The sequence below is a fragment of the Pavona decussata genome, unplaced genomic scaffold (assembly GCF_977016875.1).
Source record: "Pavona decussata unplaced genomic scaffold, jaPavDecu1.1 SCAFFOLD_52, whole genome shotgun sequence".
NCBI lineage: Eukaryota > Metazoa > Cnidaria > Anthozoa > Scleractinia > Agariciidae > Pavona > Pavona decussata.
Window position 1 is genome coordinate 1,099,887 of NW_028145474.1, and position 26,061 is coordinate 1,125,947.

Sequence of the window (26,061 nt, forward strand, 5' to 3'; positions counted from 1 at the left end):
CTAGGTTTTTTTGTGGGTAGCCGGTTAAGGAGCGGTTGCGGAATGAAATTTCCCTTGAAGTAGCTACAGAAACTCGGTGATTGCTATATTCACACAACTGAGTACGGACAAACGAAGAAGTCCTTTTCAGACGAGGCGGGAAGTCGTCGTCAAACTCAGAACAAAAACTGTTTGGGGCGTTAAAGTTTTTAGATGAGCCGAAAAAATCAGGTGACTTTTTTTTTTTTTTTTTTTTACCAAAATCGTGTTCTTCAATTGTTTTCTAGTGTGAACACGACGTAATGTTTGAATTTTCTCGGGAACTCGGTTGAATAATTTGCAACATTTACATTTGTAAAGAACATATCAGAGTCAGTATGGTTATATATTTTGTGTGTTTACGCGTATCATCTCACTCGATTCAAAAGGACATGTCCTCAAAGGGTGTTTCGGCAACATTCATACCAGAAACTCCGCTGGAAAACTGGTTTAGACGGATTGTTCGGTTCGTCGGCCGAGTTATCCATCCTAGTGTGAATACGGGATATGATCGGAGTGAATTGAGACAAGTTTTCCGTTTCTTACCCGTAAACCGACTCGAAATTCGGATAAAAAGACAGAGAAACAGAAGGATAAAATTATTATTAAAACTAGTTATCCTTCCAAAATTAGAATCACCCGGTCTAGACGGAGAGCATCTACCTCGGTGATTTCTCTTGTCTGAAAAGAACCTATACAGTGTCGTGCTCCCCCACCCCCCCCCCCAAAAAAAAACAAACAAACAAAAAACAAAAGACTCGACTCAAGGAAGTGATTTATTATCAGGAAAAGTTAAATGTAGCTAAAAGGAAAAGAAAAAGAAAAAAATTCGAGGGGTGAAGAAAGGGCGGCACTCAGTTTCCGGGAATTTCTTCTTTTGTGCTGTGTTTTGAAAAAAGTCCCAGAAACGCAGAAGGCTTTTGTTTGTTTGAGGTTTGTTTGTGGTGTCTGTGATTCAACGAATGCTACGTCAAAAATGCAAATTAATTAAAAAATACTGTAGCGAGACTTGACTTCCTTGATCTTTCTAGAATGACGCTTAGCACAGTATCCTGTTTCCAGAAGGGTAAAAATGTTTCATCATGTAACAGCTTATTTTCGGTCTCCTGTGTCTCGTCACCTGCATTTCCGGTTCTGAAGGGCCCTCCTATTTCCGGTTTACTTCTGACGTCACGACACCGCAAAATTCCCAGTTTCTGTAATGTCATGGCACGATGCATCGGCGAGTTGTAGTGGTATTTCTCGATGATTTATATTCCTCATATCCTTGTTTTTAGGGGCTTTGGTAGGGAGCTACGGCTGTATAGATGCAAACAATCTCCAAGGACTTAGATGAATGCAAAGAAGAGGTATTCTTTGATATTTTTAATCAGTTTGCTGTGCTGCGGTGGGTTCATCGTTTACAGAAAGTCTATCAATTCTTGGCGTCGCTCTGCGAAGCGTTCTTCTCGACTCAACGGTGGACTACAAGAGGAACAATCAAGGCTATGCTTTGCAGATAACAAAGATGAATTTAGTCTCCAGGACAAGGTTGGTTTTCGCTACGAACTTCACACGGTGCGTAGTGCAAAATGCACCATGGAGACTTGTTTTGATAGGACGAAATGTCTGAATGACTTTAGAATTTACGTTTATCCCATTCAAGCTGGCGAGAAGATTTCTCCTTTGTTTGGCAAAGTGCTAAAAGTGCTGAGAGAGAGCAGATTCTACACAGATGACCCCGAAAAGGCTTGTTTATTTATACCTTCGGTCGATACTCTAGACCGCGATAATCTTAGCCAGGAATATGTGCACGAAGTGCCCTCTAAGATTTCTTCACTACCGCATTGGAACGGTGGAGTAAACCACGTTTTATTTAATCTTTTCTCTGGAACTTGGCCTAATTATACGGAAGATTTACTCTTCAACACTGGGAAAGCGATTATAGCAAGAGCTTCGATGTCTACAGAACTTCATAGACCTGGGTTTGACATCAGCTTTCCACTGTTCTTTAAAACCCACCCGCAGAAAGGAAATGGTATTGTCGATGTTGCATCAAACTGCGCCGTATTTCCCCTTGATAGAAAATATAAACTGGCCTTCAAGGGGAAACGTTATCTTAACGGCATAGGAAGCGAGTCAAGGAACTCATTTTATCACATTCACAACGGGAAGGACATCGTACTTTTGACAACTTGCAAGCACGGAAAGAATTGGCAGAAGTTGAAGGATCAACGCTGCGACAGGGACAACGAAGAATATGACAAGTGAGTCAAGTTTGCTGGAATGTCCATTTGTTTTGTTTAACATTTAGTCTAGTCATATCAATACTGAACACTTTAAGTAGTTATATTTCAGGATTACACCTTTGTGGGGTGCAAATCTGTTCATGTTAAGCCAAATACGAAGTTTTCCTAGCGTAAAAGCTTACTGCAACTGTTTTTCTAGCGGATTTAGGGCTTGGAATGCACGTCGCGTATAGCGTATATCAAAGTACTATTTTCTAAGCTTCATTAAGCACATTCAAATAGCGAAAATTGATCAGCAAGCTTTTAGGACGTTTTTGTTTAAACTGAGACTTCGAATAATGCCTTTGGGAGCTTTTTACGAGGTTCAAACGATCTTAGTATAATCCCTTAATTTCAAACACGTGCAATTTTTTGTGACATTTTGTAAAGCCTTAATTATAATTTTTTCGTGGTCTATACAAAAAGTGCCGTTAAAATTTTCACAGCAAATTCCGTTCTCAGTCAGCGTAAACTCTTATCTGTTGAAAAAAGCCCGGAGCAAGCATTTCAACGTTGTTATTTTTTCGTGTGTCGTAAAATTGTTTTATTTATTTAATGTCTTGCATGCATTCCGATTCAATCCTTGCTTGAACTGTCAATTAACGCCTAGATCAAATGTCTTGGCATCTTTCACAACATAAACATTGCCTTTTTTAGTCCAAATTGACTGTACAATATGTTCAAAATTGCAGTAAGTTTTGCATAAATTTTGCCTTTAGTCAAGTCACAAATTTGCGGAGGGTGATGCTAATTGATATCCCAAACCACAAAGGATATTGCCGTGTGCAGACATTGGTCAAAATTCCTTTGTTTTTTCATACCCATGGTTAAAGCCATCCTTTGGCGGTTTTTTTGTTGAATAAAAATAAAAGAGAAGAAGTCTTCCATTTCTCAAAACCAGAATAGACGACTCTTTAGTAATTTGTTTATAACACAAAACTCAAGTCAGTATTGCATTTTGCACCAACAATATTTCAAGTGGTTTTGAAAGAGAAGAAAAAAAAACTTTTGTAATTTAATTTGCACAAAAGATACCAACCTTATTGAATTATCTAAGATATAAGTTGTTGAATTTGAGGAAATTTAAAGAACGTTCCAATATAAAGCTGGAAAAAAACTTCCTGATAAAAATAGTACTGTTCTCAGCTTAGCATGATATTGCACCCATACTTTCCAGGTCATTTCATTTTTTAATTATGTTTAGTCCTCTAACAATTTTGTTTAAATGTTTAATAGAATGTGTCAATAGTTATTATTATTCATTTAGATCTGTGGCAGTAAGCTACAGTGTAATTGCTATCATTCATTAGCTGGAGTAAATGCAAATTTGATAGATTCTTTTAAATGTCTGCTTGAAGAAAAGGGGAAACAAACAGAAGTAAAATTACGGCTGCTTAATTGGTTTCACTTGGGTGATTGCACTTAAGAATCCATCTGCAGATTCAAAAGTTAGAACTGTCTTGCATAAGTTATTAAACAAAGCATTGGTGCATGAATATGTTTGTCGTTGGCTTTCGTTTATATTGCAATACTTTGAACAGAATTTTCTGATTTGACGGAAATTTTGAGATGTACTGTGGCTTTCTTCTGAACGTCTAAACCGAGTCTGTTGGATGGAACGAGAAGTCTTAATAAAGTCAGCTGAGATCATCATTTTGCAATTCCAATAGTGAAAGGTTATCTTGTATTTAAAATGTGATTTAGTGATAATGAAAATTTGCCTGAAATAATAAGGTTACATGTAGTCACTTATTTGTCTTGCTGAAAGGAGAAAGAGACTTGACTTTGATGAATGATCAAATTTATGTCACAGAAATGCAATATATTTAACAACCAATCATTCAAAAGGGGTAAGACATTCATTGCTCACGGTCCTTGATTATGATTTATTATATTTGCGCAGTGGCTTTCAGACATTTATGGCATGCTGTGCAGGTGTTTTTTGGTTTTCATAGTTTAATCAGCACCAATGGTTGCAAGCTAAAGTTGGAGATTAATTAACATGTAGCTCTTTTTTGCTGGAGAAAGCATTTTGTCACTTATTCCGGTGTAGTGCTTATTGAAAACTTCTTATTTGTGATTAAAACATAACTATCTAGAAATCAAAGTTAACTACCGGTATGTTATGGCAAAAGCAAATAAATAGACACATTTCTAGTTGAAAATATTGTTACCAATAAGAAGAAATTTCCATGGTTGATTTCAATGGAGTTACTGTATATAAGCACCACTATAGAACTCAATAATATTATTGTTGTGAATAAGCAGTGCCCTGCTGTTAACGGGTGTAGCACTTATCAACATTTTTGCTGTCATGTGCAGCACTTATTTGTGGACAACACTTTTTTCGGTAAGTATGGTATGTGCATGTTATACCTGAGAATAAATTTCCATGGATAGGTTAAAAGGAACTACTGTATATCTATCAACAGTAAGTATGCATGCTCTTGTATAGCCAATTAAATTGTGAGATGGCTAAATAGTTGGTCACTGAGTTACGCTTGTATGGGATAGCCTTCTGAAGCAACAAGTTTTTCCAAAAATTTAAGGCTCTTCAAAAGTCGTTTGATTTGAGGGTCTTAGTTTTTTGGTTTAGAGGGTTCTCCACATAACGGGTGTGTCTTGTCGACGGCATTTTCTGGTTTAATATTTATTTTAGTTTTTGAAAGAACTACTGACATCTGTTTTAAAGAGGTGTCTTTATTATGAAGTAAGTTTACTTTATTGGGAACCTTAAGGGGATCTGAAGAATGTCTTTAACATCTTTCTTGTGCTTTCTTTCAGGTTTGATTATGACGAGCTTCTAAAAAATGCTACTTTTTGTTTGACTCCTCGGGGAAGACGTCTTGGATCATATCGCTTTCTGGAGTCTCTTCAAGCTGGCTGTATTCCAGTGTTGCTAAGCAATGGCTGGGAGCTTCCATTCTCTGAGGTGATTGATTGGAGTAAGGCTCTGATCCAAGGAGATGAGCGACTTCTGACTGAACTTCCATCCGTAGTGAGATCTTATAGTAAAGAACAGATTTTATCCCTGAAACAACAGACATTGTTTCTTTGGGAAGCATACTTTTCATCTGTAGAGAAAATCATCTTGACGACTTTAGAGGTGAGTTTTATCTATAGCTGTACTGGTGACATCCTTTGAAGTCGCTTTAAAATCAGTCCATTTTATGCACTGTTGGATTTATAATCTTCCCACTGTTAAAAACTCCTACTCTAAACAATGAGGATCGAAATCTTCTAACCACTGACAGTTGAAGAAATATATCAAACACGAGGAAGAGTGTTTCCTCTGATTTCCAAACACCGAGAAGTAGGTTGGAAAAATGAGGCGCAGCCGAGTTTTTTTTAACCAACTTCGAGGTGTTTGGAAATAGGAGGAAACACTCTTTCGAGTGTTTGATACAGCTTCTCAAACTATTGATAATTCTTGGAGAAATTTGAAGGAAAAGTTTACAAAATTTTATGATAATTAAGATCACATTATTTTCTAAACCCCCTTCACGTTAGTGATTTGCTTTGTTTTGGCTTGATGAATTATTAATGAGTTTGAGAAGTGAGGATCAAAATGCACCAATCATCAACAGCCCCAGTGCTGCTTGTTACGAAACACAGCCAGTCAGTGGCCTGATGAAGACTAGGCCCCAGTTGTTCAAACAGCAGATAACTTTATCCAGCAGATAAAATGTATTGGTTGGAGTACATTTTATTCGCTGGGTAGCGATTTATCCCCTGGATAGAGTTATCCGCTCTTTGAACAACCAAGGGTGGCAGTACAGCAGTTGAAACATCATGGTACACATCAAAGTGACTAATTGAGAGACAAACGATTAACTAGGCTATTGTTGACAATCTTGTTTTCGCAATTTTGTTTAGGTAAATACTGTATATAGCTCAGGTTAATAATTATTGTTGACCACAAGATAATCAGTGTATTTTGATTTTATTAATATTGTACTTGGAATGAATGGCAGTACTTTCCCATGATCTTAAATTTATGTCAGTAACTGTACAGAGTGGAATATTTTTCCAGGTGGAGTGGTCTGTGAGAACAAACAGGCAACTGATAGTTGAAATGAGACAACATAATTTCAAAACAATTTGTTTTTATTTAATTCTCCTTTTTTAATATTGAGCATGCATATGCAGGTGGAGCTTTACAAAAGTGGCTTTTTAGTTGACAATTCTTTGATGTCTTTTTTTTTTTCTCTTGTCAGGTTATTCGTTCACGATTATTTCCAAATAAAGCTGCTATCCAGCCAGTGTGGAACACATTTCCTGGAGCGTTGGTGGCCTCGCCACAATATTCCAAGGATCCAAAGGACTTTCCTTTTTATCACATCAATCTGAAAATGGTTGAAGATAAATTCACCGCTGTGATTCATAGCACAACATCTGTTGTTAGGGAGTCATCAGCACTGTTTAGATTAATCAAGAATGTTGGACAGTCCAAGTTTGTTTCCAAGGTAAAAATACATAAACTTTAGTAAAGAGTGTGACTGATTATAAACAAATTATTTAACTATTTGTATACATGTTGTTGCTGAAATTTATTTTTGACGCCAATTTTATTTCCCTCTTTCAAATTATGACAAAAAAAATTTAAGAAAATTATTAAATATATTTTAAATATATTATTTGATTGTATTCCTCTGCAGATAGTGGTGTTATGGACATCAGATGCACCCATAGCTCACAACAGAAGATGGCCTCAAATTAATATTCCTTTAGTGATAGTTAGACCAGAAACTAAGGTAGGAATGATAAAACAATGTTGTTGGTATGAAAGAAAAGGATACTTGTGATATCTAGGTACATGTAACAAGTTATAAGCACAGCACAGTACAGTACAATATTCTGAGCATGGTCAACTTCTCTGCAACTGTTCTCACTGTTCTGGCGTTATCAGGGGCCCAAACTTTGGAACAGCTTACCTGATGTTGTTAGAGCGTCATCTGATTTTAAAACTTTTAGCAAACAAATCAAAACTACACTACAGTGATGTAGCATCCATACACTACTTTTTATCCTGTAAATAATTATTTTTATCAAATTTATGTCTCATTCTATTTTATTCATTTTTTTCGTGGTGTGCCTGTGAACTAGCTGGTGCAGTTTTTGAACTAAACCATACAGCTAAGCGCATGTTTTCCACGTTAAACGAAGTTAATTCAGTTCACTTCAGACTTGTTTTCTTAGCGTTCATCTTAAGTGATCTCCTCATTTTGAAAGGCTGGGGGCTCAGAGGACCTATGTTGAATTTTAGGTTGATTATTGGTTAGTTGGGATTTTAAAAGAGTGTCATGTTCAATTTTTGTTGTCACTTTCCCCAATTTATTGGTAGTTCACTGCCTGTTAGGAAATGACTTTCCCGTTGCTTGAGCAGAGTTCACACAATCATGGAAAGGTCATGGAATTTGAAATTTGCGCACCAGGCCTGGAAAAGTTGTGGAAATTTGAAAAAAATTTGTTTGGGCCATGGAAAGTTCTTGAATTTTGAATCAGATTTTTCCCAAAATTGTTTTTAGTAGCTGATGGTTGAAAAGTGAAGAAATTTAGTTGTTGTTGTGGTGTCGAACATTGAAACGTTCAGCCAGTGGTGCATTTCACTCATTGTTTTCACCAGTCCTCTAGTGAGCTGTTCACTTTTGTAGTCAATTTTGAGGTCGTGGAATTGGATTAAAAGTCATGGAATTTTCTCTCCCAATTTCTGTGTGAATCCGTTTGCAGTGTAATTGGCTGGTTTTCTAGTAGCAAAGAGATTTTGTCACTTGCTTCTTTTAAGGAGATAGGGTAATATATGTAAGTAGCGTCATGAAATGCCTCTTTCTTTAATTGCAGCTTTGATAAAGGGTTTGTAAGTATAATTATAATTTAGTGTGCTTTCAAGTAACTGATTCAGTTGGCATTGATTTTGCAGACAGGAAACAGTCGATTTGTACCCAGGACAGTGATTGAAACCACTGCCATTTTATCACTGGATGAAGACATCAAGCTGAATTCTGATGAGGTAAGCCTTGTTGCCTAAAAAGAACCCTCGTATTAAGTTTATTTGTTCAGCAGGAAAGTCACTTTAGGGGTTTATCCACAGACTCAAAAGTGAGAACCACCTTGTACAGCATAATAAACAGCACCACAGGAAAGTACTGCTCAGTAGCTTTCATTTGAATGGTCACACTTTAGAATTTCATCCACAGACTCGAAAGATAGAACCACCTTGTACAGCATAATAAACAGCACCACAGAAAAGTACTGGCCCCAGTTGTTCAAAGGCCGGATAACTTTATCCGCTGAATAAGGCACTCTTCAGCGTCTAGAATATACTTCACGTTAAATGTTGTGCACGGTTTTCGTACATTCCCCAACTAAGCAGCGGTTAGAGTGTGCATATTTGCTTGTGCACGAGGAAATACTGAAATCTTTGCACAGATTGAAACTGTCGGATAGTGACTTATCCACTGGATAAAGTTATCCGGCCTTTGAACAACTGGGGCCTGGTCAGTAGCTTTCATTTGAATGATCACACTTCAGGATTTCACCCACAGACCCAAAAGTTAGAACCACCTTGTACAGCATAATAAACAGCACCACAGAAAAGTACTGGCCAGTAGCTTTCATTTGAGTGGTCACACTCCTTGTTGGTATTTTTTACAGACTTTAAGGCCAGAACCACCTGACATGTTGATTGATGCAGTGTTTGGGTTATGTTAGTGTGTTGTCTGTTGTTAACAAAATGACAAGTTGAGATATGATGGCTATTAATTAAGTGGGGCTGCTTGTAATGGCTTTTTTCTTTATTCAGTCTTCTCTTGTTTTCTATCTTGCCAGGTGGATTTTGCATTCTCAGTTTGGAGAACATTTCCAGACCGCCTTGTCGGTTTTCCAGCCAGAGATCATTACTGGAGTAGTGGTAAATCACAGTGGATGTTCTCATCTACCTGGAATAATCAGTTTTCCATGGTCCTCACAAGTGGAGCCTTCTATCACAAGTAACTTGACTTTGTTTTGTTCCACCTCTGCAAATTCTATGGGGAAAACCAGTTGAAGGGGTGCTTGGAATAAGGCCCTAAGTGACTTTTGATGTAAGGTCAAATTCTCCTTTTGTTTCACAAGCGAATACAATGAAATTTGGAAGGAGAATCTAGCAATTTATCAGGAGTCACTTAGGGCTTTTTTCCAGGCACCCCTTCAGTTGATTGACTTTAAAAAATTTGTGATTCTACAGTACAAGTGCCATTCTCTCGGAAGGTGGTTCTACCATCTGGTTTTTGTGGCACATAGTTACTAGTCCTTTGGCTGAGCACTTTGCATTCGGGTAAATATAAGTCACAAAAATCGAGTAATATGTTTACGTACTTAATAAAGCAATGACATCAAGGACTGGAGCAGTGATTTGCCAAGGAATAAGTGCTATGTTTTCACACAAGTAAAAAATCTCATTTGACAAGCAACTTTGCAAGAATAAAAATGCCAATTTATGGAGAATTGACAATGAAATCAATGTCTGTTTAGCTATGATGAGACTCCTTTTGTATTTACTATTTCCCAACTTGTTATGGTTTTCCCATTTGCTAGTACAGTCCAGGTCCTAAACAGGGCTGCAGAAATGTGCACATAGCCTCTTTATACAATCCAAATCTTCATGTTGATTTTGTAAAATCAAAACACAAAGACAATATTGTGCTCTTTTATCCCTTTCACTCCCGTGGGAAATGCCGTATTTTTGTAAAACGGCAACTGTGAACCCCTACACCAAGTGTAATACACCAATTAAAAGGTTTTATCTGGGGCATTGTATAAATCATTCCAGCTACGACAAAGGAAGTAACAGAAGAGAATGAAAAGTGTTTAAAACGAGAAAATATAAACCTTAAAATACATCTCACTTCTCGTATGCACTGGGTATACCCATAAACTATAGCTTAATTTGCAGATCTCAGCATATAGTTTCTTGTCAAATGGTGACTTGGTCTTAAAAGTGTAAGAGGAAAAAGTTACAAAAAATGGAGGGGTGGTTAATCATGTCTATGTAGGAGGGGGGTACGATTTTATGCTTCTATTGTGCAGATCTCTCCAAGATCTGTTTGGTGTTCAAATTTGATACAAATTGACCCAATATTAGGCGTGTAATGACTTTTTGTGCCATATGGCACTCTTGGGAGTGAGAGGGTTATAGGATGTCAACTTTTAAGGGACTGAAATAATTTAGGTTGTCTATGGGAGCTATTAATACTGCTAACTCTCTGACAGTACTACCTGTAGTATGGTACTAGTCATAGTCTTTAGTCCACTTACTCTTTGTTAAGGATTGCTTGTCACAGGGGTTAGCCTCCTCTGCATACAATCAGTATTTAACTATAATCCTGGCCAAAAATGTTGGAATAATTTCCAGAACTGAACATGAAATACCCCCCCCCCCCCCCACCTTCATGCAATGTTGTCATCTTGCTGTGTTCATGCACAGTCTGAATGATTTCATTGGCTATCAGCATTGACAACACCACCAAGCTAATGGCAACTGGTTACATAAATCCAGAACACAAATGTACACTGCAAATGCTATTTTGGTATCTGTTCCAGAAAATAGCAGTTTATACAGCTTAACAAGCACAAAGTTGTGGCTTTGCCCCAAGCCACCATGAAGTCTGCCCATTTTCTATTGTGAAAGGTGCTCTCAGCAGTTTTCTGTTAACTTGTGTCTTTTCAAAATATATAACACAAAGTGCCAGTGAACTCACTCTTGCACTTGGTAAATAAACCCGTCAACATCTCCGGGCTGTGAGTTATTTTAATCTCAAATCTCCATTTTATTTCAGATATTTCAATTACATGTACACCCACCACCTCCCGCCCAGAGTTCATCGCATGGTTGAACACCATGGTGCATGTGAGGACATCGCCATGAACTTCCTTGTTGCAGACATCACAAAGAAACCACCAGTCAAAATCTTACCTCAGAAGTTATTTCAGGACTTGTACAGCAAGAACATAAAGCACTCTAAACTCCTGCAGCTTAATGAACACCGTCAGAGATGCATGGAGACATTGGTGGATATTTTTGGATACATGCCATTGATCAAGTCGCAAGTCAGGATGGACCCACTTCTGTACAGGGATCCAGTCTCAAATCTACGCAAACAGTATAGATTATTAGAAGTTTAGATGTAAAGTAGAATAAGGTGTCACTTTAGCCTTTAAGTAATTATGTTTTTGGATTTTGGAATGTCATCAAAATGGATTGATTGGCATTTCAAAATCCTGCTCACTGATTGGTTATTTCCTGAGGTGACCCCCTATACTACTATCAGAATGGAAAAAATGTTAACCACAGAAATATTGATGTATTTCAGGACATCCTAAGAATCAAACACAAACCAGGGCATTTTGTTAGCAATATCAGCAAGGCAACATTGGCTTTCAAATTTCTGTTTACAGGTCTACTTTATATGCCTCATATAAAAACGCCTTGTTGTTTTGCACATTGAAATTTTAAAAATTTTTATGGACCTATCGAGATCTGTTTACTAGTAATTTAAATATATTTATCTAGCATCTGTTTTAATGTGCAGCTAAAGTTCTTAATTTGTGGCTCATTTGCTTAAAAACTCTTTTACCAGCAAAGGCAATTCTTTATAATGATAATAATAATTATTGTAAATGGTTTGAACCCAGGAGTCATGACATAAGTAAGTAAACTATGATCGTCTGGGTGAGTGTAGTCCTGAGAAGGTCTGTTTGAGGTGATGTTGACTGACGTTTCGACAACCTGAGCGGAAGTCATCTTCAGAGCCAAGTCAATTGTGGAACGTCATTAGATGGTATAAATGTATCTGGTTGTTGACCTCACTGGTCAACGAAATTATGTTGACCAATCAGGTAAAAAAACAGAGACATATACAATCTACTGACGTTCCACGATTGACTTGGCTCTGAAGATGACTTCCGCTCAGGTTGTCGAAACGTTAGTCAACATCACCTCAAACAGTCCTTCTCAGGATTACACTCACCTGGGTGATCATAATTTACGTACTTATGTCTTAATAATATTATAAAAATGAGTTGGATGTCTAGCACTTACTGTTAGCTTGATTCAATATTTATTGATAGAGACAAATGATTTGCAGCTGTTTTATCATTACTTGTTAGCAGCTACCATCATTTCTCAAATAATAGCCATTTTTTAACCTTATCCCCCTCCAAACAAACAAACAAACCCTTTTGAGGAACCATTTTCCAGTAAAGATTGCACCGGAAACCATCCCCTTTTTGGAGCAGATAAAAAATAATGATGGCAGGGAATTATTTGAGAAAATGTGGTGTTTCTTAATTATAGTTTTTATAAGCTACCATATTTTAAGTCTTATCTGACATTATTACAGATGAAATGTTCATAACAGAAAGGTTTATTGTTCATAGAAAAGTCACAAATTTATGAAGTACGGAACATCTAAATATTCCAATGAGTTGAGGTAAGAAAATGTTCAGTACTGATTTGCAAAAAGGGTATTTTTGGGAAAATAAGATTGTATTTTTCATATGTATCATGTACTGTAATTTTGATACTTATTCAAGATAGGTGTTCGGTTATCACAGCCTGCCCCCTTCAGGCATGCACAAATAGTATTAGTTCTTAAAGTTATGTATTATAGTTCAGAATTTAATAAAAAATATATTTAAGTGATTGCCAGAGTGGTTTGGTATAAATTATGATAATTAATTACTGTACATTGAAATTAGTATGGGTAATCAAATGATGAAAGCCTTTGCCGAGGTGGTTATTTGCATTTTTTATAAAACCTGTTTTTACCATTTGTCAGAAAGTGTTATTTGATGTAACCAGTTGCCCCAAAGAAAAATTATTTTTTATAAGCAGTTTTTTCATAAGTGGTTATTTGATAAAACCATTTCCTTGCACTTTCCTGAAAGTGGTTAATATAACATTGTGAAAAAAGCTCCCACCGCTGCCCCCCACCCACCCCTCTAATGGAAAAATAGGCTAGCTGTGCAGTCTTGCCAGAGCCTCACCCATGGGAGCTCTGGATGAGCATACGTAGGGGATACGAATCGTCGTACTCTTACACAAGAGCTGAAAAGTTTGTTTCCTTCCACGCTGCATGGAGCCTTGTGCAAGCTAGCTCCCAGCACTTCACTATCTAACCGGGTGTAGCCTTATTTCGGTGGATAAATGTATAGTTCCAAGTTAAGATATATCCTAAGTATCGTTTCTAAACCCTAACCCTAAGGCTATCATAAACAAACACCTAAGTTAAGTTGTTTCGTAAGTGTTATTTTTGACCAATTAAATAGTCTGTTGTTCTTCCAACAATAGGTGTTTCTTGATACTTGAGATACATCTTAATCTAGACCGGGTTTTTTCTGTCTTCTGGGCCTGCGGTCTGGTCTCAATAATTTCGTACGTCCAAAGATGTTTCCTTAGAAGTCCGCAACATGAATTTATTACGTTATTTGACGTGTAAATACGTCATCATTGCTAAATGGCGGCCATCTTAAATTTTCCCAAATCTTCAGGAAACCTCCCAAATTGTACGAATAACCAAAACCAATAAAGGAACACTAATATGAGCTAAAAACATAAAAGTGACTCTAAGAAAAATAATTTTTCTTCATTTTAGAAAGGAATTCCCTATTTTCTGTAAAAAGTGCCTGTCAAAAATTTGGTTACCATGGTAACATCAACGTCAGTCAACACTAACCAACCGCAGCAAATTTTTCTGAGATACATTTCTGAAAAAGACCTGAAGTTTCAAATATTAAAAAAGTTATTCAGACCCCCCCCCCCCCGGTCTAGTTGGGTTAGCTTTGTGAACTCGGCCCCTGAACAAAATACGGCATTTTCAAAAACCGCAACGGAATCTTTACAAAGATTTGAAAAAAACTTGTAACGGCCCATCCTTCCACTCTCGTCCCCAGATCCCTTTGGCCAGCGCGTAGCATCCGATACCAATATTCAAACTGGACAAACTGGATCAGAACTCTTCACTTCCCCGAGATAGTGGCTACTTATTCCCAAGTTCATTTACCTTTTGCTTAGAAATGTTATTTCTTTTTTCAATAATCGAGCCCGGCAACTGGGCGCGTTGAATTAGAATGCTGGAAATCGCAAGAGGAGTCCTGAAGATATATCCTTAAGTATTGTTTCATAACCATACAAAGTATTGTTTAAGTATTGTTTCATAACGATACAAAGTATTGTTTAAGTATTGTTTCATAACGATACAAAGTATTGTTTAAGTATTGCTTCATAACGATACAAAGTATTCTTTAAGTATTGTTTCATAACGATACTTAGGACTCATCTTAAAGGGGAAGTACCATGGGGTTTTTGCTATCTTTTGTTAAAAAATGATGAAATGAGACCTTCAATCAGCTGCCAAATAATTATAGAATGACGAGAGGAAAGAAATCAACTCAATTCTTGAAAGGAACAACTCGTGATCTGTTCTGGCGCATCTTGGAAACAAAAATGCGAGAACTTGAAAAACATTAGCCTAATACTTTTCAAGTTTCAGTCCATACTGGCCTATTCTGTCTCTAGCCAGAGGCACTAATCGACAGTTTCATCGCACTGGGATGATAATTTATAACAAAACTAGACAATTATTTCTTTGTTTCTGCTGACCGAGAAACATTTTTGGGTTTTGAAATGACAGCAAATTTGCGTGATACTTCCCCTTTAACTCGCCCAGCGTGTCTCTTATCCTAAAATCATAAGATGAAAGACGACTATGGTCGAGTCAGCGTGGAGCCATACACATTACACTCAGCTGCGGAATGGAAAGAAATTAACTGTTTGCAACAAAGAGCGAGCTTGTCGTGAAACAACAGCCACAAGTGTGATTTTGTCCGCCGGCTACCTGACGCAAAAAAGAAAGCACGCACAGCCAAGTCTTAACTTTTTATTGTATTTATATTTACACGTTACTATAACCTATGTGATACAAATTAAAATACATACAGCCCGTATTTACATTGAAACGAAAAAGGTAAAAGGAGGGTCTCCTTGTTTACATGACAATAAATAATTGTATTTGAACTTAAGTGCAGTGTAATTTGGTCTGAAATCATACGCGTGATTTCAAAATCGAACGGCGCGTAGCGCGAGTTCGATTTGAAATCACAAGTTTGATTTCAGACCAAATTACACTACCCTTAGTTCAATTACCACTTTATTACACCCATTTTGAAATCACACTGTTGGCCACTGCAGGTAAGCCATGAAATTTGATTGGCTATTATTATTTCAAATTTTCATTTTGATGGGCTAAAAGAAGATGCGATTTAGAGAGAAAAAAGTGTGATTCGTGAATAAATCGTACTGTTGAAAACCAATCAGATTGCAAGGATCACAAGTGATTTCAAAATGGGTGTAATAAATGTTCCTACCAGTCAACAGTCCATTTCCGAGTTGCTTTGAACCTCATCATAACGAAGCTTTGTGCATAGTCTTTATTATGAAAATTAGTTTACATCCATGTGCAAACAAAATTAATTTTCACATGAAAAGCTTTGCACTTAGCCTCGCCATCACAATGATGTTCACTACAACTCGACAATGGCCATTTAGAGAGGTGATATCACCTATATTTACTTTAGCGTCACTTTGAACGGTTAAATACACATTTTTACAATGGGAACCTTAACATAGTAATCCAGTTCTGTTAACAGTTACTTTATGGTCAAAAGCCGATGGCTAGGAATGGATTACAACTTGCAAACTATGCCATTTTGGAAGTTCTTATGTGTCCTAGTAAACAAATTAAAAATTGTTTATGGTTTGTTATTCCTTTGAGAAATCACTTGATAGTTTTCTTCTCCGTGCTCTAAAAGCAATTCCATGTTTGAGCAAAGGTAAAGCATTTGCTGTAGTTTTGATCAAATAAACCACTGCAAAACCACTGTGACGATGCCCCATTTAACTACGATACGAACGATGACAGGCTTTGGACCAGGTTCCACTGTTACCCATCTTAAAGAGATCTTTAACTTTGAAGAAACACGTTTAATTAGAGACATGTGTGTCTTGGAAAGTAGCTTCCTTAGCCGGTTATCCATCTCAAACCCTCCTTCAGTAAATGAGGTGTCGTCCACCTAAGGGGAGCTTCTGTTTAAAGAAGCATCCATCTAAGGTAAATGTTCGCATTAAAAGCACGGGGTGTGTGTCTAATAGAGGTGTACGTCTAAGTGAGGTGTATGTCTAATAGAGGTGTCTGTCTCACGAAGGTGTGTGTCTAACAGAGGTGTCCATCTCACGAAGGTGTGTGTCTAACAGGCGTCCGTCTCACGAAGGTGTGTGTCTAATAGAGGTGTCCGCCTCACGGAAGTGTGTCTAATAGAGGTGTCCGTTTCACGAAGGTGTGTCTAATAGAGGTGTCTGTCTCACGAAGGTGTGTGTCTAACAGAGGTGTCCATCTCACGAAGGTGTGTGTCTAACAGGTGTCCGTCTCACGAAGGGGTGTGTCTAATAGAGGTGTCCGCTCACGGAAGTGTGTCTAATAGAGGTGTCCGTTTCACGAAGGTGTGTCTAACAGAGGTGTCCGTCTCACAAGTGTGTGTCTCAGGAATGAAGTAAAGAACGGAACCGTGGGTTAGATCAACTGAAGCTCCAGCGAAGCCAGATGATCTATCAGCGCTAAAGCCTTCCATTATAACTGTTCCTGTTTTAATTTCAGGCGTCTGGATTTTGTTTGCAATGAGCGAAAGTAGGTGAGAATGAACCACGAGTATACAAGAAATCTGAATGTCACTCTGCGTTCTTCGTAGTTCACTTTAACAACAGAGAAAATGACTATGTCCTAAATCCAATGAGATGTTGATTCTACGACGATTCTTCGCCCCCAGATCACGCGACTGTCGTTTTCACTATGTAAGTTACGCGTTACTTGTACCGACTATTTTTGGCTCTGAAAAAAAGGAAGAAAATTAAGGTGTAACTTACGCAGAGGATTCTAAAGATATTTGGTAATATTAATTTTCTAAGGGTACAAGGAGTATTTTCGACGAACCAAGTCACCGTATATAAGAGGACCCCGTAATGTTTCTGTTTCAACAGCGTGACAGCGCCTGGAATGCTTGCACGTGTTACTCGATTTCCAGTGCACACATTAGGGAGCTTTAGGGACAGCGACCCCAACAAGAAGGGCTAATTTGAATACGAACAAAATAACAATGTACAGTAGACCCGCACCTTTCAAAAGCTTTATTTTTCACTGGACCCTGATAACCTGCAGCTGCATTGTTTTTTAGGGTTGGGAGCATTGTTCTCTTGTTCTTTCTACTTCCTCTCGACCAACCATTTTAGACGCTGCAAATGGTGCAGGGACGAGTTGCATAAAACTCAACGGCGGGCGTAAATGCTATCGTCAGACGTTATAATACTGAATGTGACTGGGCTGAAGGTCTGGCGTTAGCAGTTACGCTTACGCCCGACGTTAAATTTTATGCAACTCACCCCAGGTCGCCCCAGATATTACACAGCAGCGTAAATCAGTGTTCAGTTTAAAATTTTAGGCAACGCTTTACTTCAGTGCAAGCGTTTTATTCATCGTTCCCATTCGCGAGTATCGAGGTTTGTGAAATCACTCTAATGAAAGAGAAATAAAGAAGTTAAAAGCCAAACTCTGTTGTAACCAAGACAGTGTTTTCTAAACCTCCAACTAGTTTACTACTTTGTTACACTTGATGAGAATAAGTTAAAAAGGACGATCCTGGCTCACGTGACCAATCAGCATCTCACCTGTTTGGATCAGTGACGTCACCATTCACGTTGTAAGGTGAGTAGTTCCCATGTGCTATGTATGGCACAGATGAGGAGGCCTGGGGCTGCCTGCTGATATAGCTTGACTGCTGTGGGTTAAGGCTACCGGAACCGGAAGTGCGACCATATCTGTCACCTGACAAGCTGTGAGTCGAGTCGGAAGTAGACAGGGATTGAAGCGAGTGATTCGAGGCTCCACGCGCGTTACCCGGGCGGCGGCGCGCTGTAAAACACAGGAATAAAAAACAAACAACTTTTCCCTGATTGCACGTCTACCCGCGCGGGATCTTGATTGCACGTTTTCCCTCGTTTGTGTTAAGTAATTGAGAGATGTATTAAAAATTGGTTGATCCGGGAGACTAAATTTTTCCTGAGAATGATGTATTAGTCAGTAAATGACACAGGTACACTCGGAAAAAATCCAAGTGCTCCTATCAGGAGTCGAACCTAAGACCTTCCGATTACTAGTTCGGATGCTCTACCACTGATCTACAGGAGACTCGTGGGAGCTAAGGCCATTAAACTAGGTTCATGGGACAAACATTCTGCATACTGCTAGGATTGGAATGTTCCTGTTCTTAAACAATTACAATGTGAAAATAAGGCCTGCCGTGTTCAAGGGCTGTTGCAATTTTTCCCGCGCTTAGCAACAAATGCCAGTTGCAAGTATAGAAGAAGAAAAATCTATGGGAAAAGATTGTCAACTTTCCAGCACATACTGTAATACTCTCCAGCTAAGCGAAAGCTAACGCATCTACGAAAGGGAGAGCATAACTACATTTTGCCAAGAGTAAAGACGGAGCGTCTTTAGCGCTCATTTATAAAACTGAGATATATTTTTAATCGTGTAAAAGTTTTTTCTACCTTCTTTGTTTTAATGATTGTAATCCTACAAGTTTGTTGTAAGAGTTTCTTCATAAAATAATAATAATAAAAAATTATTTCGTCTTTTCGTGATGAGGTAATATGTGGTATAATCGTAAAGTTGCCTTTGGTTAGAAGCGTTACATAACAAACCAAAAAGAGGTTGCGTTGGAAACTGCTTGTTACGTGTGCCACCTTCTGATACCTTTATCTTGTTGTTGTTCAAAGGTCCTTAGTAGCGTTCCATTAGGAAATTCTTGCCTCAAAGTAGTGGCACCCCAGTTCCTATCGGTGTTGTTGTTTAACTGTACTGTGGTGACCTTCAACAAGAACAAACAAGTAAGTCATCGTTTATAGGCCCGTTTAAACGGTTTCAACCAACATTCGTTCAACAAAAGTTGAACGGATGTTGGGCAAATGTTGGATGAACGGAGTGTTCAAACTGTTTCAAGGCCATTCAACATTTTCAAGAACAAAGGAAATGTTGAATCGATGATGAATGAAAGTTTAAACCAATTTAAAATTGGTTCAACACACTTTCAACAACCTTTTAACATTTTGTTACGCTTTCAACAATGTTGAACGACCTGTTAAAACGCCTCCGAAATTTGGTTCAACAACTGTGTTGAACGCATGTTGAAGCAAATGTTGAAACCGTTTAAACGGGCCTTAAGACGAGAAAGAATCCTAAATAAAATGCGAAAATAGTAGCAGACGGAGTGTACTTCTATCATTCCTCCGAAATTTGGTTCAACAACTGTGTTGAACGCATGTTGAAGCAAATGTTGAAACCGTTTAAACGGGCCTTAAGACGAGAAAGAATCCTAAATAAAATGCGAAAAATGTAGCAGACGGAGTGCACTTCTCTCATTCCTCCACGGACACTTAAAAGGAATATATGGGAGAGGGAAGAATCCGCTGAGCAACGATAGTGCCGACACGCAGAGAGACAAGCAACAGCCTCATACCTTGCGTCGCTTGGTGAAAAAGCCACACTCCAACGAGCCATCGGCTCTCTGGGGAAGAGGGAAGTTCCCAGCCATACTGGGCACATGTTACTTTGCACTGATGCAATTGCTGGAATTTACTCGCGCGTTTAAATTGGCCGCAACAAATTTATTCACTTGCCCCAATTCCAAAGGGACTTTTTTCGAATGGGACATACGTTAACCTACCCGAAGCGGCGCTTGGGGACGTGTCGTTACGATTCCTGGGAGACTGGGTTCCAATGCTGACGTCATATTTTGCATCCCGCCCTGCCAAGAAAAGTTAACACGTGAGAGATCACATGATCACTATCTGCCTATCAGTTATGAATTAAAAATGGCTGAGAGACAACGAGTATTCCTAAAACTTAAGTTAAAAACGTCTGCTAAAAAGAATGTTGCCGAGGTGAGAAACTAACAAAGAAAAAAATTGCAACCTGTTGCTCGATGAAGTACAATTCAGCTTTGGTTTTCTCGTCATTTGACACAGGGATCCCATCAATGCACAGTAGATTGGGCATGCGGTACACAAGTAGTGGTCGGTGAAGAAGACGTCGCGTCACCTGAAGTTAACAAACGTTTTTCATATTCAAAGTTGTCATAATGTGATATACACGGAAACAAAAAACGATTTTATCACACGTGTAAAACAAGATGTTTTAAAGCCTTACCGCATTGTTTATTACGGACAGTTCAACAAGGTGCCTTAAGCATTCCAATCTCTCCAGCTCCGCTATTTCCTTAAACAGACAGTTAAAACAACAGGGTTAGTTTATTACGTGCAACAGTTATAACCTACATTTCTCTTCATAGACGTACAACACAATGAGAACATGTACAACGCCTGGGCTAAATAAAATTGTCAACCACGACAACAGACATTTAAAGTTAAGCGGAAACTTACTTGAATGCGGTTCATTCCCAGGTATAAGCGCTGAAGATTTTGAAGCGGCTCAAGATGGTTTAATTCTCTTATCCTGAAACAAACGAGCAACACAAACAAAGATGTCAAAAAAGTGAAGTAAGAAGCCTGTACTCGAATCTCTTTACGGTGGACAAATTTCCTTATCAACTCAGTCGATAAAACCAAACATGGATAATTTTCTGACCTGTTTTCCTCCATGTGTAACTCTGTGATGTTCCACTGACTAACAAACGATGAACTTGAAATACCCTGGAAAAAGATGGACGTGTGTCACTCATGTGTCATTCAAGGCTAGTTCAGAGAATTTAGACGACGATCATGCCAGGTTTGTACCATAAGATTACATGTAATACTAAGCGCTAATCACGTTGATCTTCTTTCGATCCAAACAAGTTCAAATTAACGTGTGTCACTCATGTCTTTCAACATTAGTTCAGATAATTTAGATGGCGATCATGCAAGGTTTGTACCATAAGATTACATGCCACATAATTAATACTAAGCGCTAATCACCTTGATCTTATTTCAATCCAAACAACTTCAAATTAACGCGTGTCATTCATGTCTTTTAAGGATAGTTCAGAGAATTTAGATGACGATCATGCCAGATTTCTACCATAAGATTACATGTTATATATTAATACTAAGCGCTAATCACGTTGATCTTCTTTCGATCCAAACAAGTTCAAATTAACGTGTGTCACTTATGTGTCATTCAAGGTTAGTTCAGAGAATTTAGATGACGATCATGCCAGGTTTCTACCATAAAATAACATGTTATATATTAATAATAATCCCTAATCACCTTGATCTTATTCCGATCCAAAACAAGTTCTCTGAGTTCCTGTAATCCTTCCAATCCTTCAATTTTGCTGATCTCATTTCCTAAGAAGAAAAAATACTGTAAGCACACATTTTCGTACTAAATACAGTCGAACCTGTATTAAGCGATCAGTTTTCAAAGTCCCGAAAATTACTTCTCTTTATTACTGTTATTCAGGCCCCAGTTGTTCAAAGAGCGGATAACTTTATCCACTGGATAAGTCACTATCCAGCGGAGCAAATTTACTCCAGCTAACATTTTTGGCAAGTTTTCCACACATATGCTTCAACTACATTCACAAATAATAGGCATATCGGGAAAATCTTGCACACATTTCATCTGCCGCATAGTGACCTATCCAGTGGATAATGTTATCCGCTCTTTGAACAACTCGGGCCTGATCTCTATTAAACGGTCGCGGTTACCCTTTACTAAGTCCTAACGAGCTGTTTCTATTGTCTCGACCTGTTTTAAACGGTCACTTTGTAAAGGCTGGGAAACCACGCAAATATTGTAACAAATAGCGTGCAAGGCAACTGAATTTCTAACCACCTACAATACTTGAATACTGACAGTAGGATCTTGACGTTAATGTTTTATTAGTCCGTTTCTATACCATGTTGTCCTTTGTCATACCATTTTATCACTGCAGTTTCTTGACCAAGTAAGTGATTTTGTAAGTGCTTTTGTGTATAAACTGTGCACTAAGTTATTATATAAAATGTCACTTTTATTGTGTTTGATGTGCAGCTGGTACAAGCGGTCACTTAGCCATTTCCTGAGGGTGACCGCTTACTATAGGTTCGACTGTATAGAGCGATCTTTTCACTTTTGAATCAACGTAACCAGCTGGCAAAATATAACCTACCTTGTAGGAAAAGAGCTCTTAAGTTAGTCAGTCTTGACAGCTGCAGGGCCGCCATGTTGGTTATACCATTGTATCTGTTGACAGGAATTAATGTGATGATTTTGAAGGAAAACTAAACACAAAGACACAAAAAACCTGAAGAGGAGAAGTTTCATAACACTTCCATAACGTTCTCTTCTTTTTCCAAGTACCCTATGAATAGAAGTTCCCGGCTTGGTCCCCTGTGCCGGAGGTGAATCATTGGCACACAGGGAAACCAAGGAGCTACTGCTCGCGGGGTATTTCAGGAGAGTCGATCAAACGCGCACACAAGGCAATCAATGGCCTTTACAGAATCCCGGGGTGGGATTTTATTCCTCTCCTCCATCAATCAAACAGCCAGCAACCGCACGTGCAATTTATCGGCACGTGAACCTTTTCAGGATTACTTCTCCATCACTGATTTTCTAAGCTTCTTAGAGCGGTTTTCAATTGAGTGTAGAAAGTTGGTTTTGCATTACTACGCTCTGTGATTGGCTAACAAAACTCGCGCCACTTTCTCAACCAGTGAGAAGCAAAAAACCAAAACCAATCATGTTTTGGCCGCGCGGTCTCTGCGCTTAACGAATTGCTTCGAATTCTGATTGGCTCGTTGTGCTGTTTGTATCTGTTGTGATTGGCCAGAGTAATAACTTGGTTTTGGTTTTATGACACTCAATTGGAAACCGCTCTATCAATCAAATTGAAAGGCAAAAGCCGCAAATGTAATTTAAAAAGAGCGTCAAAAGCCAATTAAACATCTCAACCAATGACAGCAGTACGGAAAATTTTAGTGTAAACCTTTTGCTAAAACACTCCACATTTTGTTTGCTTACCCCAGGTGTAGAACCTCCAGGTTGGGGAGGACTGGAGTGAAGTTCTCTGGATTGGTGATGTCTGTTGTCAAGGAAACGTCACTCCCTCGTTTTGGTGCGTTAGCTGGTGACGTTGCTTTGGGCTTTGCAACCACGCATTCAATGTGATTATGATTCAGACAGAGGACCTGATGAGAAACCGGATAAACAGGAACCGGACCTCCTTTCAAAACTCGTAAAATATCACTCGCTATGAGTTGAATGGAGGTTCTCACTGGAGAACGCTTTGGTGCTCCGTGTGTAAACAAACACTTGTTTTGTTCTTGTTGTTCTTTTTGTTTGTTTTTTTCGTTCAATCTTTATTCATCTCCATAAAATACATTGGAACAGTAATACTTAGTAACAAAAAGAGAGAAAAATTGTGTAAATGCAACGGAGAAAGGGCAAAAATAGGTAAACTATGAGAATGGAAGTTTTCAATATTTTCAAAACAGATTTTTTTGGAGTGAAAGGGACGAGAGGGTTAGTTTTTGTTCAATTCTAAATTGTCATAAAAGCAGAAAAAAATGATTTTTAAATAAAGACAGAAATACTACTATTATATTTTTTGCAAAGCTTTTCATAGCAATCTGAATTACAACATTTTCAACTAAATACCAATTATAACCCATTTCCATCCTCGTCCTCGTAAGTGATTCTCGCTACATATGGATTCCTGTTCTTTATCGAGTACTAAATGTTTTCTACAAATCCTAATGTCCCTGTACATTGGAAACTGAAAATTGATGAACCTTGGCCATCTTACCTTCAGATTTATAAGGTTCACCAAACCGCCAAATGAAGTTAATGAGTTGTGTTCGAGATTCACGCTGGAAAGATAATAACATACAAGTTATTATGAGTAATACGTTTCAGATACGCTTACTGCAGCCGCATGACGTCGCAAAAATACGACTAGCTGCCTCGCAACATCTCTGACAAAAATGAGGCCTCTGTCAAAGGTAAGAGACTTGCGGCCCGTTTTCCGAAGTCCTGAATAAATAAATAGCCAAACCTGACAAAACTATTTTACGTGCACAATTGTTCTTAAAGAGATTCTTTTTTATTGATTTTGAAAGCCAAGTTTTACAATCAATCAATCAATCAATCAATCAATCAATCAATCAATCAATCAATCAATCAATCAATCAATCAATCAATCAATCAATCAATCAATCGATCAATCAATCTATCCATCCGTCCGTCCGTCCGTTCGTCAGTTAGTCAGTCAGTCAGTCAATCAATCGTTATTTTGCAAACGTAACTTCTAATGAGCTAAAAGCTTGTGAATCTTTATAATTATATGGAACACAAGGCAAGTTTCGTTTAAAATTACTTCCATTTGGGACGAACGGAATGGAAACCGGGCCCGGTTCGTTATCGGGACTTTGAGAAACGCAGGTTTTGCGTGGTTAGGTTTTCTATAGGCTGGTATAATGCGACCCACTCACTCATTCGCTTTTGGCGCCAATTTGAGACGCCACCTCCCAGGACCCTATGCGCCCCGTACTCCTCTTCAAAACAGGAGGAAAAAACCTGGGAACTAAGCTAGAAAGCCAAGGAACTAAACTCAGTTCTGTTGAACACATCAAACAAGATAATTGCTAACCTTCGCAGGTTGATGAATGCATCTTTGGTCCCGAGATCCACAGTTCTTAGCGAGCTGTGAGGTAAGTCAAGTTCCCTGACCTCGGTGAAGTTTGAATGACCCAAGCGCTCGGCAATAAAATCGGACGTCAGCCTGTTGGACGAAAGGAGAGCTGCAGGAATTGAGTAAAGATCCGGCTAAGAAATAGCCAAAAGAACAAGTGGCTGTGGCAGTAGCAGCAGTTAGTTTTTGGTATTGGTTGCTCTTTAAGAATTAAATTCAATGGTTCCCATTGGTAAACACTAAACAGAAAAATTAGCGGTGTGACAAACGGCTGGGAGGTATGAGAAGAAATACGTTACCGATTAGACGCCCAATCATCAATTTAATGTAGAGATTTAAAAACAAACTGTTTTGTTTGAAAGAAGAAATTTCGTGACAGCAATTTTATTGACAGTTCACGTGAACGATGTGTGTGAAATGACCATATTTGGTAGTAAAATAACACGCTGCCGGTATATGAAGAGTTTTTTTTTTGCAAGATTTCAGATGCGTTGTAGATGCGAAGATTGTTAGAAGTGATTACGATTATAGATGAGAGAATTTCGAGTGCCAAGAGATTGTAAAGAGATGCGAATATTTTGACGATGGGGAATAAAAGATCATTGTGTTTGAGCTATCGATACAGATTGATACAGTCCTCTACTTTAATAAACCAGCGATATAAAACACACCTTCCTCCAAACGTGTCCTTGGCTTGACTTCCTTCTGATGATTCCTACAAAGAAGCATTAAATTACTTTGGACATATCTCCAAGGGATGATGTTTCAGTAGAACTAAGTTTTCAAATTGTTACCTAATCCGAGTAATTTTCCAGCATGTTTTATGCTGGCACGAAAGCATAGTTGATCCAATCAACCCCCCCCCTCCCCCACCCTCCCCACCCCGTCTCCACCCCCAATTCCACCACTAACAACGATAAGTTCAAAATGCAGTGAACATTAAAAGCAATACTGAGGTCAGTATTGAGCCCCCTTACTATTCACGTCGACCAACACCCACATCACTTTTCAA

At 38.4% G+C, this 26,061-nt stretch overlaps 2 protein-coding genes and 1 long non-coding RNA gene across 5 annotated transcripts in view; 2 read left to right on the forward strand and 1 right to left on the reverse strand.

The window, feature by feature from the left end:
* The first annotated feature begins 1,205 nt into the window (after positions 1 to 1,205).
* Positions 1,206 to 12,966, forward strand: LOC146480811 (exostosin-1-like). Its single transcript, XM_085109167.1, has 7 exons — positions 1,206 to 2,264; positions 5,070 to 5,391; positions 6,503 to 6,751; positions 6,944 to 7,039; positions 8,206 to 8,295; positions 9,114 to 9,274; positions 11,102 to 12,966. The coding sequence occupies exons 1-7, from the start codon at positions 1,351 to 1,353 to the stop codon at positions 11,445 to 11,447; spliced, it is 2,178 nt and encodes a 725-aa protein (XP_084965293.1). The 5' UTR covers positions 1,206 to 1,350; the 3' UTR covers positions 11,448 to 12,966.
* A 3,558-nt stretch (positions 12,967 to 16,524) lies between these two features.
* Positions 16,525 to 16,914, forward strand: LOC146480812 (uncharacterized). The gene is made up of 3 exons (XR_014864616.1): positions 16,525 to 16,628; positions 16,659 to 16,773; positions 16,805 to 16,914. It is a non-coding gene; the product is annotated as an uncharacterized LOC146480812 (long non-coding RNA).
* LOC146480813 (leucine-rich repeat-containing protein 9-like) overlaps positions 16,822 to 26,061 on the reverse strand; it is a 35,163-nt gene continuing 25,923 nt past the window's right edge. For all 3 annotated transcript variants that reach the window (XM_085109163.1, XM_085109162.1, XM_085109161.1), the window contains 14 exons: positions 25,721 to 25,764; positions 25,008 to 25,139; positions 24,165 to 24,228; positions 23,381 to 23,547; positions 22,527 to 22,600; positions 21,641 to 21,720; positions 21,020 to 21,084; positions 20,815 to 20,887; positions 20,582 to 20,650; positions 20,348 to 20,473; positions 20,100 to 20,180; positions 19,130 to 19,244; positions 18,040 to 18,283; positions 16,822 to 17,206 (listed from right to left, as the gene is read on the reverse strand). In XM_085109163.1, coding sequence (XP_084965289.1) covers positions 17,182 to 17,206; positions 18,040 to 18,283; positions 19,130 to 19,244; positions 20,100 to 20,180; positions 20,348 to 20,473; positions 20,582 to 20,650; positions 20,815 to 20,887; positions 21,020 to 21,084; positions 21,641 to 21,720; positions 22,527 to 22,600; positions 23,381 to 23,547; positions 24,165 to 24,228; positions 25,008 to 25,139; positions 25,721 to 25,764 — 1,359 coding nt within the window. In that variant the 3' untranslated portion in view covers positions 16,822 to 17,181. The remainder of the gene's footprint in view (positions 17,207 to 18,039; positions 18,284 to 19,129; positions 19,245 to 20,099; positions 20,181 to 20,347; positions 20,474 to 20,581; positions 20,651 to 20,814; positions 20,888 to 21,019; positions 21,085 to 21,640; positions 21,721 to 22,526; positions 22,601 to 23,380; positions 23,548 to 24,164; positions 24,229 to 25,007; positions 25,140 to 25,720; positions 25,765 to 26,061) is intronic.